General features: G+C 39.0%; 2 protein-coding genes across 6 annotated transcripts in view; one reads left to right on the plus strand and one right to left on the minus strand.

The window, feature by feature from the left end:
• Positions 1-1,691: 1,691 nt before the first annotated feature.
• LOC109461724 (DNA ligase 1-like) overlaps positions 1,692-16,364 on the minus strand; it is a 17,832-nt gene continuing 3,159 nt past the window's right edge. Inside the window, exons 1-23 of one of the 4 annotated variants that reach the window (XM_019758134.1) lie at positions 15,728-15,831; positions 15,584-15,637; positions 14,676-14,862; positions 14,013-14,157; positions 13,252-13,458; positions 12,946-13,145; positions 12,641-12,767; positions 12,262-12,385; positions 11,745-11,837; positions 11,434-11,490; positions 10,703-10,940; positions 10,218-10,319; positions 9,695-9,863; positions 8,980-9,067; positions 8,534-8,735; positions 7,739-7,945; positions 7,398-7,469; positions 6,948-7,092; positions 6,557-6,639; positions 5,674-5,826; positions 4,660-4,857; positions 3,650-3,742; positions 1,692-2,406 (exon numbers count right to left, since the gene is read on the minus strand). In XM_019758134.1, coding sequence (XP_019613693.1) covers positions 2,320-2,406; positions 3,650-3,742; positions 4,660-4,857; positions 5,674-5,826; positions 6,557-6,639; positions 6,948-7,092; positions 7,398-7,469; positions 7,739-7,945; positions 8,534-8,735; positions 8,980-9,067; positions 9,695-9,863; positions 10,218-10,319; positions 10,703-10,940; positions 11,434-11,490; positions 11,745-11,837; positions 12,262-12,385; positions 12,641-12,767; positions 12,946-13,145; positions 13,252-13,458; positions 14,013-14,157; positions 14,676-14,862; positions 15,584-15,637; positions 15,728-15,747 — 3,051 coding nt within the window. In that variant the 5' untranslated portion in view covers positions 15,748-15,831 and the 3' untranslated portion in view covers positions 1,692-2,319. Of the gene's footprint in view, positions 2,407-3,649; positions 3,743-4,659; positions 4,858-5,673; positions 5,827-6,556; positions 6,640-6,947; positions 7,093-7,397; positions 7,470-7,738; positions 7,946-8,533; positions 8,736-8,979; positions 9,068-9,694; positions 9,864-10,217; positions 10,320-10,702; positions 10,941-11,433; positions 11,491-11,744; positions 11,838-12,261; positions 12,386-12,640; positions 12,768-12,945; positions 13,146-13,251; positions 13,459-14,012; positions 14,161-14,675; positions 14,863-15,583; positions 15,638-15,727; positions 15,832-16,364 lie in introns of those variants that run through there. The other 3 variants (XM_019758130.1, XM_019758123.1, XM_019758116.1) reach the window with 3 other exon arrangements.
• LOC109461751 overlaps positions 9,781-16,364 on the plus strand; it is a 23,777-nt gene continuing 17,193 nt past the window's right edge. Inside the window, exon 1 of one of the 2 annotated variants that reach the window (XM_019758153.1) lies at positions 9,781-9,876. The gene's annotated coding sequence lies outside the window, so the exon portion shown is untranslated. Of the gene's footprint in view, positions 9,877-16,134; positions 16,170-16,364 lie in introns of those variants that run through there. The other variant, XM_019758160.1, reaches the window with a different exon arrangement.

Consider the following 16,364-nt stretch of genomic DNA (forward strand, 5'->3'; position numbering starts at 1 on the left):
ACTATTTTGCAAATGAGGAAATAAAACGTAATGGGTTGCAAATTCCTTGCAGAGGGCAACATTACCAGTTTTCTAATGGTAAGGAATTCACAGGAGCATCTAAAATCCAGTGATATATTAGGAGCAAAGTTGTGAACTGGATACCAATGACATCCCAGTTTAATTTCTTGCTGGAACTAAGTACATTGTACCATGATCACATCATTATGTTTACCAAAGGAAAACATATTGTTTTTGCTGTTTCTTCTTCTTCGATTCCAAACACTGACCTGTCTCTCAGCATGGCAACTGGTGTTGGTTACATAATGTTGCAATTTTATAGTAGGAGGGATTTTGATTCCTGTCACCATATATGTTTAACAGAGCAGACCATATGTGAAGGTAAACATTATGCATTTGCTTTGCAAATGTTACCTTTCTAGTTTCAAAGCACGTGTTTCAAAGTGTTTTTTCTCATCAAAATTGACTGCAGAAATGATAGTTTAGAGCTAATAATTCTCAGTAGAAGTAGCTACAAATATATTATGATAATGTAACTTTTGTCTTGTAAAATTACATTAGTGACATTCATGGACATTTGTTCATACAAGGTTAACTAATTACACAGGATTTGATGTTTGTCCATCGTACATCCACAAGGACCTTGACTTCAGTCGACCTTTGGAGTCCAAGTTTGGCTAATGAGTCCATATAAAGCATATCTTGACTATTGAGGTAACATTTGGTTTGGCAATACTGCGTATACCAGAATCCATGTCGAGTCACGTAACAGCTTGTTTTGATGTCTCTTTGAAGACGACTATGATCATGAGCAAAGCCCATCCTTATAAGGGCACAGACGGCCAATCAAGACACAGATCAAACATCTTCCCGATTTCTGGCTGATAGCAAGGTTCTACGAGTAAGCATCGAATCTAATCTAATCAGGATTACTAAAAGTATCTTTCTGCATTTTGAAGGATGGATTCAAATTTCAAGGGAAAACACAATATCGAAGGTAACATTGTACATTTTGAACCTCTTGCTCTGCTGTCTCCATGGGCCAAACTGTAATGTCTGATTACTTCGTTGGTTTTGAAGCTGCAGGGCACAATTATGCCTGCCTTGGAAGGGTGGCTTAAGTTGAAGAATTTAATAAAGTCTAATAATGAATTTCTTTCATTCATCTCTGAGAGTCGAGAAGGTTTGAGTGGCCTTATCAGAGCCCCCTCTCTATGAGCTCCCTGCACATGTATATGTACATGTATGTTCATTATATTCTGTATCCAATAATGCTGGAGAATTATGTTTATCACTGCATCTTCTACCTCAGTCTCTGGTAACAGACGGTTTACTCTCTACTCTGTGCTTCTTTCAATTCCAACAGAATCCAGTCCACTCTGTATAGAGACTGCATTCAACTCACCTCTGATGAGGCAATGCCATATGTTTCAAGGACAAAGAAAAGAGATCATTCAATTGAATATGATATCAAAACGGTTGAAACGAAAACAGTTTGAACAGAAAATGTGACCTGCATTGTTAAATATACTGGTGAATGAAATCAAACATATTTTCTTGCTATTGTAAGCAATATGAAGTACTTTATGGTAAAATACAATACAAATTTGGGTGGGCCAGTAGCGGGGAAATTGAAATTTCTTTGGGAACTCTGGTTGATGCAATACAAATAAAGCAATATAACAATGCTGTCAACGCTTAAACACCTTTTATTCAAGATATACTTTGAATATCATAATTCTGAGTCTAAATCTCACTCTGAGTCTGAAATAAAAGCAAGAACATTTCCTTGGTTTCTCTGCAGATTAGTTGGTCCCTTGGAGATAGGAACTTGAGTGAAGTTTGCTTTCTATTTTGGATAACTACTACATGTACATGTATGTCACAACCTTTTGTAGCCTGTCTAAAGTATGTTCATGTTAAAGGTGCCACAGTTAACATTGAGGCATGTTCTAAGGACATTTCCATTTCTGTATACATCTACATGTATTTCAAACACAAAATGCTGAGATTTTCTCTAAGTAAGCATCACCATACATGTATATATATCTCCCATCGCCCAAAAAGTATATCTATCAGTTTTCACTTGACAAGACAACTTAGTAGCTCTGAATAACATGCTGAAACAAAGCTTTACGGGTATTCTATACAATGAATTATGGATTTCAAAGTAAACTGGCTAATGGGACAACACTGCAGAAAATCATGCGACAATACGAAATCACAAGAACCCATAAATTCATCCAACTGGTTAACAGAAGTTCATGTACATACAGTGATCGAGTAAACATATGAAAACAGTGAAAGGATGTACTTGTCTCAGTAGAAGTCGTCATCTGCTGCTTCAGATTTCTCGTTCGACTGTTGGTTCTTCACCTGGTCCTGGTTACTGTACATCTCTGCAACCTACGAAACACAGTCAAAACAAAAAATTTTTACTAAATTCTACTCATTTTACTAAAATTTGAGAGGTTATAGAAATTGAACTTCTATTGTTCTTGTAGCTAGAGGGATATCCTTCATTTTGCAAACAAAGTGTTTTGGCTTCAGAATTATTTCCTGAAAGAGACGGTCGCTAGAGTTAAGGGTGTGCAGAATCGAATTCAGACCCAAAATAAACTGGGGTGTGCCTCCTTAATTGCATTGTTTTCTTCTTTGCAAAGAGAATGTGAAACAGGATGCTATTTTTAAACTGATTTTGGAATACTTGAATCCACTTGTGTTGTGACTCCAGATCTTTCCTAACATTTTATATCTCATTCCTTTGACTTCTTTTTTATTACGAGAATCCATCTTATTCAAGGTCATCATGGACTTTCATAGAGTTAACTCTCTCCCTCTCAAATCTGAGACGAAACAGTCAAGCACAACCTAAGTACAGATGTGCAGGATATACTCCAGCAAGCCAATCTGTATGCTCATGAGCCGAGTTCCATTCCACTGGGATTAAGACTAGGTGTCCACGCCTGAAGGATAGTCAAGGTCACTTTGTTTCCTTTAATATCAGCATGGCTACAGGGGATCGGGTTACCTAAGGTCATTACAAGCAAGAATTTGAAATGACCTGAATTGGCGACCAAGCCAGGAAAAGAATACAGGTATGACAGATGTTGTGTTGAGTTAGTCGAGAATGGCAAACGAAATTAACTGTTCTTCCTATTGTCCCAGCACTGTTCCAAAAATAAATTTCAACTATCCCGAAGTGAGGATGAACTGTCCCAACCTGTTTTTTGGGAAGTATTGTATGACTGCAACTTGAAGTCAACTTTATTTTGCTTATGTTCACTCCCAGGCGCAGTACAATTGCAGTGTAGACAGGAAATTCGAGGGACTTTTCCGGGTCCAAAAGCTGGGACATGTGCCTGATGAACAAAAGAAGGGCTGACAATCAGATTCTGATGTTGATTATTTTTTGATCGTCCCAAAAATGTCCCAAAGTGTCTTTTTAGTTGTCCCAGCCTAAATGTAAATTTTAGTGGTCAGTAGCCATTGGACCACCTTTAATTTTGAGCCCAGGCAAGGCTTCATTTTCACAAAAAGGTTACTCACAATAACTCCACAATGCGCTTCAGGTTTTACAGAAGACATGACATATTTTGCCTGAAAGAAACTGAGTAAACAACTACAGCTTGATGCAACTGTCAATCACCTGCTGTGCACTGGTTGCCTCTTCAGGCTTCTTGTCATCACGGATACGCAGGAATCGTGGGAAACGTAGGGAGATCCCTTTCTCTGGGTCAACCTGTTATAAATGGGGGAATGGTAGGAAGTAAAAATTGTTATTTTGTAAAAAAATACATGTAATGTTACACTTAACATAAGTGATTCTTAATAGTGTAGATATTCTGGTTGATAACTTAAAAATTGCAACTCATTTTTTTGTAAGTAATCCTTATTAAAAATCATGTTTATGACAATAATGCAATCAATGAAACAATAATTCTATTTCTCAACAGCTGCTGTAACTTGATATTTAATGCATTACAAGAAAGGGCTTTCATTTTCTGCTTGGCATTCCAAAAGAGACACTTAGCAGGACACTCCCAAACTGCATCATGTTATCTTTTAACTTTACTTTGGGTTATGCAGATGTAGCAATCTACAACATTATGGGGCTTAGTAAGTATATGGAACACTCACTAAAACAATGGACCATACTTAATTACAAGTATTGATATTTTTGTAAATAATGTATTACATGTGTATATACCTTGAAATTGCATTGTACAGTTTTTTATGTTTAATGTATTATACTTGATGTTGATGTACAATATTTGATGTTAATGTTGTTCATTACTGCAATTTGGTTTGTATTTAATAATGTAATCTGATTTTATATTCTGTATGTTGTGTTTGGGAGGACAACTTGTAAAGGTGACAATGCACCTGTTTTGTCCTCCCTTCCACTTGTATTTCTTGTGGTAAATTCAAATAAACAAATAAACAAGACATTTAAGAATTAGCTTATCAGCAGCAATTGATTTTAGTATGTAAAATATATTGCTGTTATTACTGCACATTGATTTAAATGTTGATTATCATGTAACAAGTGCTTATAGTGTTTTTAGATTTCAATGCCAGGGATACCAGGAAAACAGGTCTGTTACCGGAGTGTATTTTCCCTGTATAAATTGAATGAATGAAGATAAACCAACTCACGATGCCCTCAGCAGCCTTGTGCACAGGAGAGATGGACAGATCGGCACACTTGATCTCCCACACCTGAACTGCATCAAACCAGTGGTCCGGCTCAACACTGCTGTCATAGCGATAGTACGACTTGGGCTTGTCAACAACATGGTTCTTGAAGAACTCTGTATGTTGCTCCAGTTCTTCATCCTTAAAACCCGTACCAATCTGTGGGAACAAGTCAGGATAAATCCATCTTATTAATTTATTTATAATCAAAAGCGATATTGCATAAAGGAACCATCCCAGTCAACCAATCATCTCATTACTTCTTAACCTGTCTTATTCTTGAACAAAATTGTCCATTCGATCATGAAAGTTCATCTGTGTTGGTAGTTACATGTTTAAAGTTAAAACTCCAACACACACAAAAATTCTCTCACCTAGAGCTTTCTACTAAGGAAGACCAGAGTGACTGGTCGAAAGCTCTAGGTGAGAGAATTTTTTGTGTTGGACCTTTAAACAAATGTCCATTCAATTAAGATCAGTAGCACGTGACGTCAGAAAGTGTTTGTGTGGTTTGCTATGAAACTTCTGCTAAATCAACAAGTGAATGCATGCAGCTATATGAATAAGTCATTAAGAGCATCATAAAAATTCAGCCACACTATAGCTAAAGGCTATGGTCAACTGTTCATACATTCACTAATGTCACACAGTGACATAAAACAAAGATCTAAGTCTTCATAGGAAAATTAAACTCTACTACTACTGACATCCACCACTCTTCTTCTAACAAATACACTCTGCTCATACATGTATATGCCTTATCTAGTTCTGTTAGTTCATTAGTGACGCTGAAGAGGAGTGGTGGATGTCACTCAAAACGTCCGGATATTACATGTATCTCCGTAATTTAGCCAGTAGTAGAGTTTGAATTTTCCTATGAGTAGTATATCACTAAAGTCTTACTTAACAGCAAAATATTTTTGATTTCTTCTATATCTCAAAAAGGACAAAATGCTAAACAAAAGCCCATCTCACCTTGCAGATAGACTGGAATTCTTCGTCCTCTTCGCTGTAGCAGGCCAATAGGAAGCCTCCGTACTTCCCTGTCCTCTTCCCTGTGCCCAGGAAGCCTCCGATGGGCACAACGTCCAGCGTGTCTCCCACACCCTCCAGGTAATCCTTCTTCAACTGGGAGCATAACAGAAACGTTAGAGGGAGGAAGGCAACCATAGAGGCAAGCACAGCATTCTACATCCAAACAAAGTAAAGGGGAAGTGAACTACACATGCTTTCTCTGTGGCCCCTTTTTACAAGGGAATCCTTAATTTTTTTTTTCGTTACAAGAAATCAGAATAGAAGAGATATATTACATGCAGCAAGGCAATCATAGATTAATGGTATTCTAAATTCTAACAAAATAAAAGGAAAGCTAACTACACATGCTTTCTCTTTTTGTGTTGGAACAAGTCAAACTCTTTAACTATGGATTCTACCAACACAGATGAGCTTTCATTCGAATGCTTTCTCTTTGGCCCCGTTTTACATGGGAATTCTTATTAATAAGTCTTTTTAAGTTTTGAAGAACAGAAAAGTTACAGCAATGCAATCATACAGGTAGATATACATGCAATAAAATTAAAACTAAAATTGAGAAGTTATAAGATGATCAGAAGTTTCCCTATTATAACAAAGTTTAGAAAGCCAGCTAGTTTAAATCCCATATTCTTAATATCCTTGAACTCCCATATTCAAACTAAAAACAAACCACTTGCTCTACCAATTGATTTTGACACCTAAAGTTGAAGTTATGCATTTTGAATGTTGTTAAGCCTACCACTAACAAAGTGTCACCAGAAACTGATTGTAAGGGTGTAAGTCTACATGAACTTGTTTTCTTAATGGTGAATACATTTTGTACCTTGAGCCAGTTATGTGATCTCTTGGCTATCTCATAGGTGGCATCCTTGTCAAGAGTCTTGACCATCAGGCCCTCACAGCTGTCTGTAAAATATCAAAACATCTAAAATTAAAAAAAAGGTTCACCCACACCAACTTAAGTGCAAAAATAGCATATGCAGCTTGTAAAAGGTAGTGAAATTCTAGTAACATACTATAGCACTTTTCTAGTCCTGGTGAAAAAAATTGACAAGGTATAATTCATAGTGGCTATTAGTAAGACATAAATTATTGCCAAAAACACTAGAAGAGAGAAATACATGTATGACAAGTACAGATGTACAAAACTGTACTATAGGATGGTTGATGATGATGGTTGTCAACAGTTGCTGAGGAAATGAAAAGTTTGACACCTTTGATGGAGGCGTCTAGGAATTCTGCGATCTCCTCCGTGTTTCCCGACACCATCAATGTGGCGAACACAAACTCTCCCTCCACCTCGTCAAACGACTCTCGCAGCATCTCGCGACGTTTGCGGAACGGCTCTCGTACAAGGGACTAAAAAAGAAGGAAAGTTCGATCAGCATTATTTTATTCCCATATGTACAATATGTAACTTCATCAATAAAAAGCCAGGTCCTTCTTCATTACTCTCATGTAACTAACTAAACTCAATGGAAAGAAATCCATCTACAATGTCATGTTTGGGAAAGATAGAAAACTTTTGCACTGATTATTTTCTTCACCAGCATACTTGTACAATACTAGTACATTACAAAAAATAGGAAAAAATATAGTAGGTCTTGAACAGGATTTGTAACTTATTTACTGTGCCTTTCTTAAGAAACCTTTTATCAACTCACCTGTCCATTGAGGTACAGCAGGTCGAAGGCATACACACACACCTGCACCTTAATCTCTGACTTGTCAGCATCCTGAAGGAACAATAACAGAGCCATTAGACTTCATCAATTGACATATATCTTTAGCATGAAAAGTCAATAAATATTGTAAAGGTACCTAAAAACTTTGATTATTAAACACATACTGAATTGATTTTCAACCTACCCATCTTCCCCAAATCTTGTAGGTAAACAAGGCAATATCAATGCCACACATTGCTTGTGTGATGCCTAATGTTAATGTCATGTGACTATCATGTGACCATCATGTGATCATCATGCCCCTATCATGTGACACCCACCTTCCTCTTCCTGGTACTGAGCACCTGGAAGGGCAGGATCTTCTTGTTCTCGGGGTCCCAGGCTACCGCCTCCGAGTCAATGATACAGGAAGTGACATCATCATGCTTGACCTTTGGCATGCGTGCAATGATGTCTGGGTACTTGGAGGTGTTGTTTTCCTGGTTTCTGCTGTAGATGTGGATCTCTCCATTTTCTAGCATGTGGATCTGACAAGAACAAAAACATGTTTTAAGTGTGATCAAAAACTATTATACATCATATCAAAGTATGTTACACAATCCATAATCTTTACAGGGCATCATGATTACCTTATGTCTCTAAAAAGGATCACTAGTAATACTACACTTCTTCTTTAAACCCATCCAATACATTCTGAACAGACAAAGGTGTCATTCATTGCGATGTTTCTCATTGCAAAGAAAGCAGAATATAACAAACAACGTAAAATTCTTGCAGTACAAAAATTTATGCCTCAAAATGACTGAAAGTCTGAAACAATACTTATGATTATGGCAAAAACTGGCAGTGTTCAACACCACCTGTTCATAGCCAAGAAAAAAAGTGCAAAACTATTTTTCAAAAGAATGGGAAGTTATAGAAAGACCTATGATCCACTGCTCACGGAGTCACGTGTGTTATCTGCGTGACGTCAGGGAAGTGGTGGATTGCTCATTCCTTGACAAAGACTGGAGTTGTACAGTCGAAAATTTGGATGAGTCCAATTTGTTGTGTTGGAAATTACAGTTTAAAATTGCTTCATGATGGGAACAGTTCTGTTTATGCTAGCAACTGACCTGTGCCCTCTCCCCATCGTACTTGTACTCGCACGTGAACTCTGCCCCCTCGAACCTGCGCAACACCTCGCTCACTCCCTTGGTGGGATGCGCCAACATGGGCTTGAGGGGGGTGCCAGGTGTCAGCTTGCAGTGTTTGGGCAGCTCTTCCAAACCGTGCTTCAGCATGGCAGAGATGACAGCGTCGTAGTTCGGCATCTCACTGTGGGAAAGTAGTTCAGATTTACAGTATGTTCAGAAGTATGAAACTGAGCAATAAACATTTACTGGAGCCTGCTAGTATAATCCTCAAGTTACCCAACATCTTTTCCACCAGTCATCCCTAAGTAAGACAGTTGGCTCCTGTTTAGAACTCTTCTTTCACCCAAATCCTCTAATCATACCGTATATGAAATGTTTTGAGAAAACATGACCTATCTACAGAGTCTCCTCATAGTTATACTGACCAGTAGGTAGTCTTGAGGATGAGTGCAGCATCTTCCAACATCTTCTTCAGTCCTTCTGAGGACTTGCCCTTCCCTGCATCAAGTACATCTTCAGAGAACAGTAAAAGACATTTACCAAGTTACTCTTCCACTTTATTTTCTAGATGCTGAAATAGTGACAAGACTTCATTGGCATTGATGATAAAAATAGCCAATCAATCAAGATCTCTACTACAAAGTTTATAAAAAAACCAGTAGAGTTTATTTTACCTCAGAAGAGTGATGTCAACTAACAAACATGTACATTGTGTAATTCCACCACTTGTCACATTTATCTGCCATCCTGAAAATTGCACCCAAAAAGATCCCCATTGCAATGTCCCCCAGTATAATGCACTTCTGCATAATATCTGTGCATACATTACCTGGGGGATCTGCACTAGTGATATTTGAACACACTGTTTTTCAAAGTGCCACATATGTTAGGCCTAGGGAAAAAAATGTGTTGTTTTCTGTTTCCCGACCGACCCTAGAAAAACCTGCCGACCCCAAATTTTTTTTGGGGGGGTGGACCACTGCAAAGGACATAATTTTTCGAGCTGATCGACCTTTTCTAGCTTCATGATCTGACACCTTAGTGATAAAACATTGTACAGTTGGTTTTCTAACATTGACATCGACATTTTTTCCCAAGGCCTTATCCAGCAGATGAATGTTAATTTGGGTTTAGGAGTACCTTTCCCAGCTGGAGTGAGAGTTGCTGCATGGGCCAGTGCGGTCAGAACAGACTGCTCTGCCAGCCCAATCCTCAACTTGCCCCCTAGCGACCGGATAAGGTACCGCGCCTCGGACTGACGACACGCTACAAACATGCCCTTGATGAAGTTTATCTTCTTCGTCATGACCTGAGCAAAGAAGGTATGTCAAAGAACAGTTACTGTACAACAATGATATCAAATGTCTTAAAGTTTGTGACATGAAAAGTAAGACAAGTTCTATCATTTTTTTATGTTTATACATTATATATAATATTATTTGTCTGTATCAAACCTAGTGTTTACATTATATTTGCCTCTATCAAATTTCATTTTTTAACTATATTTGCCTCCTGCAAACTTCTTGTTTATATTATATTTGCCACTATCAAATTTCATGTTTTCATTATATTTGCCTCCTGCAAACTTCATGTTTACATGTATGTTATACTACAACAAAGAAACAAACAAACAAATGATAGCTGGAATATTATATTGGCTTACATCATTGCCCTTGATGGTGGAAATTTCCTTCAGCTTGTTGAAGACTCCCCTAACTGTCAGCTTGGGTGGAGCAAACATGGTGCGCTGTGTGCTGCGACTGGTCTGGAAAAAAACGCAGAAACGAAATTTATCACTGAATGGAGTGTTAGACAAATCAGTGATAATATGATATCTAATATACAGGACGTCTCCCAAAAAATTGCTGCCTAAGTTGGTTTTCTTGCTTTCCTTTTTAATGCCCATGATCATGACAATGATCATTCTGGCATACTCATTTTCACCTGAGTGAAGTGAGGAAAGTCGTGTAAAGTGCCTTTCCCAAGGGCATAACGTTGCTGCCTTGTCGCAGGATTCGAACCTGGGACCTCTTGGTTCTGAACCAAATGCTTTGCCATTACACCACATGACCCCAGTCACAAAATTCTTCAGTAAAACTTTATAACTGGTTCTTAAATACAAACAAAAAACACATGCATTGACCTCACCTCAGCCACTATTCCCAGGTCACCCTTCTCCTGAGCGTCAGTTTTGATCTGAGCCATCTTCCTCCCGGTGGCCTCGGCGATGGCCTTCATGAGCACGGTCTCCCCGATCCCCAGCTCCAGACCCTCGTACGCAGGCCCGACCTTGTTCAGGCACAGGTACACGCACTGCACAAGGTCATCCGGGGTCAATGCGATCACCGAACGGAAGAAGTTACAGAGGATCTCCATAATCTTCAACCTGGAGAAAAAAAGATGCCAGTGAGTAAAATTACAATACCCACTTATTAGCCAGAATGTGGGACTGTTCATTATCCAATGCATTAAAGAAGTCAACCCCATAATAGCAAACATAGTACATGTAGTAGTAGTAATTTATAAGTTGATCAGTTTTTGTATATTATGTTTTGCTTCACTTTACTTCTTTGACTGTACATGCAATGTACTGCCTTTGGAAATGATTCTATGAGTAAAGAATTAAGTACAGTGTAACAGATTATTGAGATGAATATGAAAACTGTTCTGCCTTTAAAAGATAATGTTGAACGAAGAAGGAATATGTCTAGAGTACATGGATTGGACACAGGCTGTGTTTAGTCTCACCTGTGTCTAATTTTACCGTCTGAAATTGATTTTGTTGAATGTAAAGACCACATACTATGGGGAGAGTCTCCATGGTTAGCACTACACAAAATACAGTATTTGACACTTTGCAAGAAGCTATCTGCACTCACCTGGCTCGAACTTCTTCAATGGCCTCAAATGTCTTGGCCAAGGCAAGGTATGGAACCCTGCAAATACAACAATTTTTGTTATGATTCCCTGTGTATCTGTGTTTTCACAAAGTTCAACGTATGTATACATGATTTAGATACAAGTCATCTCAAAGTATAGGAAAACGCTGCATATGGGAAAACACTGAAAGGGGGCCCAAATACTGGTATACCTCATGTTATAAACTAATGAGAAAACTTTTTGGAAAATATATATTAGGTGTGCCTGATAAGGCTCCTTAGGCACCATACAGAGGAGGAATTTGACATACCTCTTATCCTTAGCCCAACAGGCATCTTCCACAGGGTCATAGTGGGCCTTGGTGGGGTTGTAGTCCTCAGCTGTCAGTCCAGACTGGCCAGCACTGAAACATGTAAACATGGAGATGAGAATAAATCATAGGGTATAGAATTTTCTTCATACACAACCAGTAAGGTTCTCACCTGCTTACATTTCGATGTCTATCAGACACCTTCCTCAGAGCTTCTGACTGGAGTTATGCAACTCTCTGCTATTTAACGCCAAAGTGGGGGGCGTTAAATGTAATTTTGGCGTTAAATAGCGACGAGTTGCAGAACTCCAGTCAGAAGCTCTGAGGAAGGTGTCTGAGAGACATCGAAACGTAAGCAGGTGAGAACCTTACTGGTTGTGTATGAAGAAAATTCTATACCCTAAGTATCTTCCAACCTGATGAAATTATTTACGGAGAATAAATCATGAATTGTACAAAGAACTACTGTACTATCAAAAGAAGACAAAAAAAGATTGTAAACTCGGCTCTTCCTCACGTTTTGTCAGCCTCCTGTTTAGGCTTGAAGAATGCAGACATCGGCTTGGCAGCAGGTTTAGGGGAGGCTTTCTTCTCACTCGATTCATCAGAAGCCTGGGAGGAGGTGGCAGGTCTCTTTGGGGCTGCAAAAGTAAGAAACGGTGCATTATGCCGAGGGGTGGTTAATTACAAAAGCTATATAGTAATGATTACAGTATCATAAGGTGTGGGTTATCTTTTAAATTTTGGGTGTGTAAACTGTTTCGTTGCCTTTTTATCATACTTTTCATTCCCGAAAGATGCCCGGCTGGGCCCAGGTTTGGAAATGTGACCTCAGCATTAAGGATAATGGGTTGAAGTTCTGTTGAACACAGGACAAAGGTGGAAGTGGTTCTTACAGAAGAAGGAGCCGATTCCTGCGCTGGTTTTCTTGCTGCTGTCTTCCTCCTTCTTCACTGCTTTCTTGTCAGATGGTGACTTTAAGGATTTAGTGCTCTTTTCTTTGCTTTCCTCAGATTCCTCCATCTTTTTTACCAGACACAAAGAAAAAAATATATTAACTGGGTCACCATATCTACGAGTAACCTGATTCAAACACGTGCCAAAGACATGTACACTATCAAACTTATAAGATAATATAATTGTACTAGCTACATGGAGAGAAATTCCAATGCAAATATACTGTCTTTCTGGCTGTTTTTACCTTTTTTTCAGCTGTTGCTTCTCCTGCCTTCCTGATTACAGCAGCAAACAGAGAATCCATGGAGTCTTCAGAAGGACCAGCTGTCTCCTTTTCTTCCTCCTCTGGCTCCTCCTTTACCTTCTTCTTCTTCTCAGCAGACTTTGGACTTTGCTTCTCTTTCTTCTGCTTTGGACTTTTCTTCTTGTTTTGCTGGACACTTTCTGTAGTGGGAGACAAAGGCTCTTCAAACTGATATCAAGTGATATCTAGTTACTTGTAACCAGATTGAAACAGGGAATTATTGTAAAATTATTGGTGAAAACTTACCGTCATCCTTAAGTTCTTTTTTCACTTCTTTATCAGGGGTTTCATCCATCTTTTCTTCTGTTTTTTCTTCCGTCTCTTCCTTTTGCTCTGTCTTCACTTTCTTGGCACTTGACTCCTCTTCACCCGCAGTGGGTGATGTGTGCCCGTTAGATGTCGGACTCTTTGTCTCAATGAGTTTACGTTTCGGAGTGGGAAGTTGCTTGCGAGCTGTGGGCAGAAAACCTTCAATTAGGATATTGCTGCCTTAGTTACTTGTCTCTGTAGAACATTTCTTTATATCTAATTCTATGTCAAAGAAAGAGCAATCTTTCTGCCAATTGTATTGAGTCCACAAGGGAGCAAAGACAACACATGAATTCCATTATCATCCAAATAGGCTGCACTGTACATTAATTAATTTAATGAGGATGGGAGACTTAATTTTGCAGTGGCATAATTAATGAAGAGATTTTTTGTGGTGTTTTAATTGGGGGTCTGTAGCACAGCAGTATTACAACGGAAACATGTGAACAGTGAAAATAAAACAACTGCAAACATATCAAGATTAAAAAATTTAAGTACTCCCCAAACCATTAGCATGTCCATGGTCGCATATCTCCATTTCTATAGCCACACAGTGCAATCAATCGCTACAGCAGGTGGCTAGTCCACTGGTGGTGGTGTGTGTTTAACTCCCATACTCTTTCCCAAATACGGAGTGCTAAGCAGAGACTAAAAGTTATTCTGTTACAAGTTCAAGATTGAACTGAAGAAATTCTCACCAGTCTTCCTCTTGGGGATGCCCCCAGGAGACTGGAGGTTTGGTCCGTTGTACGTGACCCTCGGCATCTTGGGAGACGGAACCTCGTCACTCTCATCTTTCACCTTCTCCACAACCTTGGGGGCCTTGTCAGCATCCTTCACTTCCTTCTGAGATGAGATTTAAATTACAACAGAAATGAAGGGATACAGTTGATGGAGACTATGGAGGAGTCGTGTGCAATCTCTGGTTGCCTGCTACATGTAGGACTGTGATGTCAAACACTTTGGTCTGGCTCCTTTCTTGAGATACACTTAAATACACTTAAATGAGTTACAGATGCGAGATGTTGTCTGTGTAGTCGTTATTATAACTTCCTGTGTATTAGACAGTTTGTTTTTCATTTTTTTTTATTTCTGTGCAATTCAGTGCGGTCATAGCATGCACTGCGAATTTTTTTTGATGAGAAATAAACCAATCACTACTACACTACTTTCTGTTGTTTTCTAGACAACACATTGCAAAAGAAATACTGCTGCAATCATGCCTATTCTTTCACTCAAATCTTAAACTTTATATAGGTTAAGTCATCTATGATTTACTGAACCAGGAAACATATTTGCAAACTTAATAAGCTATAACATGTTATCTATGCCATTCTATATAGACATTGGCAAAACCATACCTGTTCATCAGCTGATTTACTTGGTTCTGTTTCCATGGCGACATTCTCTCCCTCCTCCTCTTCATCATCATCATCACTGTCGATGATGCGCCGTGCCTTTTTACGTGGAACAGACTTGACTGGAGAGTCATCTCCATGGGCTGAGGCTGGAGGGGAGCCATTCTTGGTCTTCAGTGGTGACTTCAAGCTAGAAAATTATGCGCATATAATTTTACAAGTGATGTGGCTGCTAATTAGATCTTTATGTTTACTGAAGGAAAATATATTGTTTTTGCTCTGTTTCCTCTTCTACTTGTTCTTCTTCTCCAAACCAAAAAGGTCAATGACCTGAACCAGACAGTCTATGACCATGGTAACTAGTGTTGGGTTACATAATGTTGCAATTTTATAGCAGGAGGGATTTAGACTCCTGTTTGACCATATATATGCATGTGTTTGAGTAAGAGTTTACAGAGCAGACCATAGCGAAGGTAAATATTATGCATTTGCTTTGCAAATGTTACCTTTCTAGTTTATCTTCTTCGTAGTCCAACCATGTTAACCGGTTAATACTAGTACATGTATTCCGTTATTTATTTGATCAATCAATATTGAAAATTTTAGTTTCATCATTCCTATTTGGTAAACTTATGATCGACTGTATGTTTTACTTCGTATGTTATTTTCGTACGAGGTATGCATATTCTGGAGATAATGATTTAATCATTTGTGTAGACTGGGGGAGGGGGGCAACAGCTTATATTTTCATCACTGCCCCGTAAAACTTATTTCCCTGACAATCAAAGACAGTCTAACTATTAGCCATGGTTGATACTTCTGTACTGATGTCGTGCAGAAAACGTAAATATCTGTCTCGTAGATGTCAGCGTGTTTTAGTGAGAAATGGCGGCAAGTTGTGGCTAACTCACCCAGACGCCGATGTGTCCTGCTTCGGAGTCTTGGCTCTAGGCGCAAAAAACGACCTGCAAAAGACGCAAATTTCCCATCAGTGCGTGGAGACGTGTGTTGAAAATGTGTGGATGTTTTAGATCTACGAAATATGCTTTACTTACGCGATAGATCGCTGGGCCATCCCGCTAGAAAAATTGTTGCGATTTTGGAGACACCGCCGCAAACAACTTTCCCGCCAAGTTAGGGGTCAAAGGTTACAGGAGGAGAGAAGGCGCGAAATGGAATGTACCAATAGCTCACAGGGGTGTTCTTCCTGGCCGATCAAATATGATATAACGTCATATTTGCCTGATATTTGTCTTGTCAGCAGACTATCGCCGTTTCTAAGACTTCCTTGTCTGTTATTATGATTTATTTCTTGCTCTAAAAGTTGTTGATGGGGACAATCCTCATCAGATTTAGGCCACCGGAAACCAATTTCCATATATGGCAAGAGATCCATATATGGCAAGGGGAAGCACGCTTTCAAGCGCCGCCTAGCGATTTGTGATAGAAACGCCAGGAGAGTAGCGGGACCAAGAAGGAGGCTGGAGCGTGGGTTCGGTAACTTTGACATTTATCCTCCTGACTTTAGCTATCAAGCCTATTTTGTTTGTTGTATTGCATCTGTATGAAAGGGATGTTGTTTAATGTCACTTTTGATCCTTTTGATATCATGATGATAATCCAGATGGAGGTTTTCGAGGTCAAAAGGAACGAATTCCAAGAAATGCAGCCAGGCTGCCTTCAGGAAAGAAC

Source organism: Branchiostoma belcheri, unplaced genomic scaffold (genome assembly GCF_001625305.1).
Source record: "Branchiostoma belcheri isolate BF01 breed outbred unplaced genomic scaffold, Haploidv18h27 scaffold112, whole genome shotgun sequence".
Lineage (NCBI taxonomy): Eukaryota > Metazoa > Chordata > Leptocardii > Amphioxiformes > Branchiostomatidae > Branchiostoma > Branchiostoma belcheri.